At 35.2% G+C, this 3,919-nt stretch overlaps 1 protein-coding gene across 1 annotated transcript; it reads left to right on the top strand.

Annotated features, from left to right (window-relative positions):
- Positions 1–956: 956 nt before the first annotated feature.
- LOC141405531 (antichymotrypsin-2-like) lies at positions 957–2,968 on the top strand. The gene is made up of 3 exons (XM_073989988.1): positions 957–2,397; positions 2,466–2,604; positions 2,780–2,968. Exons 1-3 carry the CDS (start codon positions 1,387–1,389, stop codon positions 2,908–2,910), a joined length of 1,281 nt encoding a protein of 426 aa, XP_073846089.1. The 5' UTR covers positions 957–1,386; the 3' UTR covers positions 2,911–2,968.
- Positions 2,969–3,919: the final 951 nt, after the last annotated feature.

Here is a 3,919-nt window from a genome sequence, read left to right as displayed (position 1 = left end):
TTGTTAAGCAATCAAATGTGTGTGTGTGTCTGAGTATTGCATTGATCAATTTTTTTTTATAATCTACCTTTATGATCTATAATGCAAGTGAAAAAGGAATGCCGACGATTCGAACCCACACACCCACCACTATGTGACATGCATGTTTCGCCTTCGGTAAAGTCTCTTCAGACATATCGGATGTGGAGCGGCTTCTCTGTCCTCGAACTTTTCTTCTTTCAAATGCATTTTTGTTTTGTTTTTTACAAAAACAATGAGGATTTTCCCATTTAGTTGTGCTTCCATGACAACGCTTGGCGCTGTCTTTGAAAGTTATGAGTTTGGCTCTGAACGCTAACACGCCGTGACAACACTTTTTTTCTGTGGTTTTCAAGGACGTGGGTTCAAACCTCAGCCTGGCTCAGCTGATTTCTTTTTGTTTCGGTGGTAAATGAAACAACTCGGCAAACCATAGCCGAAGTACATTTCAGTAATCGTACGGGTTTCATATTTTTGCATTGAAAAGTTTGTTGTTTTGTTTTGAGAGCGAAACGATTTAGAGAAACTGAAAAGTTTGTGACTTGGTGTGATTGGTACGGGAATCGTTTTGTTTGTTTGCGTTCATTGGTTTTTAGAGTGGATATAAGGAGGAAGTTTTGGAAATTCGTATGTACGTATATATATGAAAGTAATAAGCATTACTATAATCGGTTTTGGGGGAACAGTTACGGCTGGGAATCAGAATGACAATTTAGATATAGGGTTGATGCAAGGTGTTATTTTTTGAAACTTATGCCTATGTGTACGATTTGGTACCATTTTGGTATTGCAGAAATGGATAAAGCTGGAATTTTGAGTTATTGTTCACCATTCCCAAATTACTCGTAAGTATTGTTTTAATGTATTTTATTCCAATTCCGCATACAAGGTAGCGGGCACATTGTTAGAATTAGTATAAAAAGATTACGTATTCACAGTTTTGGGGAAAACCTCTCCGATAATATGTTAATGAATGCTATGCTTGGATACGTGTTTATATGTTATTTTCCCCCAAAGTGAATTTCAAAAGAATATCAAAAGTGTTGATTTCATTGCTGGCATTGTTTGGACAACTGTTGGCTGAAGTTTTGTTTCGAAAATTCGACTAATCTTTTTAAGTTTTTGTCATGGAAAGACACAATTTATTAGTCAGTCACAACAAACAAGTCATACTTTGGGAAAGTACACGTTGTTTTGTGTTTTTGAAATTAAGGCGTAATTATCTTTCAGTGGTGTACAAGACAAGCGAATGATTAATTACCTAAAGGCTAAAGACACAATTTAAATTTCTAAAAAAAAAACTAGAGCTATAGTTTTTACTGCGTCTATAACCTCAGTTGCCAAAGGTCCCACATTGAATAGGGCAAAATGTCGTGTCTTTGTATTGCAGTATGGCTGATATTAACTGTAGTTGCAGCAATTATTGTAATAGCAATACCCGTGTTTATAACATTGCATCACAACGAAAAAACCTCCAACTCTTCGGAAAATATTTCAAAAGTCAACGATGTGAATCAGGAATTTAGCAAAGCAGATTTTATCAACAGTTTGGATGTGTTTGGAGATAACCTCTTCAGGGAATTGTATCAAGGAAATCCTGGTAAAAATATATTCTTCTCACCATTTTCCATACAAACCTGTTTAACAATGACACGCATGGGTGCTGAAGGACAAACAGCATTGGAGATGGATGCCTCTTTAAATATTTATGGCAAATCTATGGAAAGTGTGGCTGATAAATATCATGACATTTTGCTGAAATATGAAAATAATTCTTTACTGAATGTGGCTAATAAAATGTATGTAATGCAAAATTACTCGGTACGCGATGATTACAACCGTACGGTAGTAGAACGTTTTGGTGCAGCTGTAGAAAATATAGATTTCTCTCAAAGTCAACAGGCAGCTTATGCCATAAATAATTGGGTGGAGAATAGTACCGGTGGAGCAATTAAAAATCTCATTTCTTCCACATCTTTATCATCCGATACCAGAATATTTCTGCTCAGTGCAATTCACTTTAAGGGTGAATGGATGACGGAATTCCCAAGGGAAGCAACAAGTCAACAAGACTTTTTCCTTAATGCTCCCAACAGAGTCATAAAACTGCCAATGATGTATAGGAAAGAGCTTTCATATTATAATATTTTCCCCGAACTAAATGCCACAGCTTTACGTTTGCCATATAAAAATTCCGACTTATCTATGTTAATTCTCTTACCTAATTCTTTTGATGGATTGACGGACTTGGTGGAAAAGCTAAAGCACATTTCCTTTGAGACAATTGCAAATCAAACTATGGATCGTACTCATGTTCACATTTATTTACCTAAGTTTAAAACGGAGTTTGAAATGGAGTTAAAGGATACTCTCACAAAGGTAAATATATTGTGTTTCTCTTAATATAGGAATTGGAATAACAGAGTGTACTTATGTTTTTCTTTCAGCTTGGCATGAATAAAATGTTTAATTCTGGAGAATTTGGTCACATGTTGAACTCTGCCGAACCATTGAAGATTTCCAATGTTATACACAAGGCATTCATTGAAGTTGATGAAAAGGGAACGGAGGCTTCTGCTGCCACTGGTATGTAGAAATCAAGTCTTGAGTAGGGTCTGTATGCTTTATGCATGCTTTTCGAATACATAGTATTTGCAAAATACAGCGTAAATTTAAAATTTCCTCGCATCCACATATCCTTGTAGTCTCCATATTTTTTCCAAGAATTTTTAATTTTATTTAAATTTGAAATACTTTCCAGGCCTATCCATTACGACACGAGATGGCGGCGGCATTCAATCTCTTATCTTCAAAGCGGATCATCCATTTTATTACACCATTATTAGTTCTGATAATATTCGTTTGTTTGAAGGTACTTTTATAGGTTTATAATCTTGTTCTACGATATTTGTATTATTACATAAATAAAGTTTACTACATAAACACGTAACAAGTTAGAAAGTATCAGTCAGCTGTGCCGACAGAGTTATACCCTCAGTCACGGAGCTAAAGAAAAGAAGCAATCACAATACGTCTTACGTCTATGGGCCAATTTCACAGGAAGTATAAAAAAATTGAACTACCTTAACTAGGGCCGCATACCCAACATGTTGACAAAAATTTAAAAACTATCTTTAAACTAAACCCTTTCCAAACTTTGTGTGGGAGTGTTCCGATGTAGTTAATATTCGGACATAATTTGAGGGTGTAAGAATACAATGTAAAACGTTTGGTTTCGGTTTCTCCCTTAGAAGGTTAACTTACGTACTACCCATTATATCAGAAGGTATGGACTTGCCCCCGACAAAAATTGCGCAGCCGTAACAGGGTCCGCAAGAAGAACTTTTCGAAATTTGTTTTTAAAATGATCTGAGGTGACCTGTTAGGGAATCCAAAGGACGAGACCGATATAATCCATATTCCAACCTGATACATGAATAGATGGAATAATACAATGTGCAAGGTGTGGACCAATCACAGACTCCCCGCGAGAGTTATCTTGCGAATTTGCCATTTTAGTTACTACCGTCACACAGTGGGAAAAAAATACCGATCTAGCGTGCAGAAAATCAAAAAATGGACTTGAAGGAACCTATGAAATACTAGTACAGTATTGAACTAGAGTGTTGACTGTACTCAACGGCATATGTAATAACGGTACATTTAAAATTGATATTTTCTACAATGTTAACGATGACCTTGTGAATTCTGTGAATATATTATAGCGGAATTTTTTGTATTTTTGATATACCGTAATGGTATTTAAATAAATTAAATATTTTTGTAACCCATAAGTTAGTTTTATTTAGATATTTCGGGATAAATAAATGTAAGGCCCACTTTTTCCTAAAATTCTTCAATTAAAATAGGGGTTTAGTATGGAAATTTTTAGTATGAAAAT

This window comes from Musca autumnalis, unplaced genomic scaffold (genome assembly GCF_047663935.1).
Source record: "Musca autumnalis isolate F117 unplaced genomic scaffold, ASM4766393v1 scaffold_5, whole genome shotgun sequence".
Classification (NCBI taxonomy): Eukaryota; Metazoa; Arthropoda; class Insecta; order Diptera; family Muscidae; genus Musca; species Musca autumnalis.
This window is presented reverse-complemented; position numbering and strand designations above follow the sequence as displayed.

Bases quoted from the DNA above. Each gene is read 5' to 3' on its own strand.
- LOC141405531 (XM_073989988.1), top strand. From the start codon at position 1,387: ATGTCGTGTCTTTGTATTGCAGTATGGCTGATATTAACTGTAGTTGCA. The intron at 2,398-2,465 runs GTAAATATATTG...TTTTTCTTTCAG, and splicing joins TAAAGGATACTCTCACAAAG to CTTGGCATGAATAAAATGTT. The intron at 2,605-2,779 runs GTATGTAGAAAT...AATACTTTCCAG, and splicing joins GGAGGCTTCTGCTGCCACTG to GCCTATCCATTACGACACGA.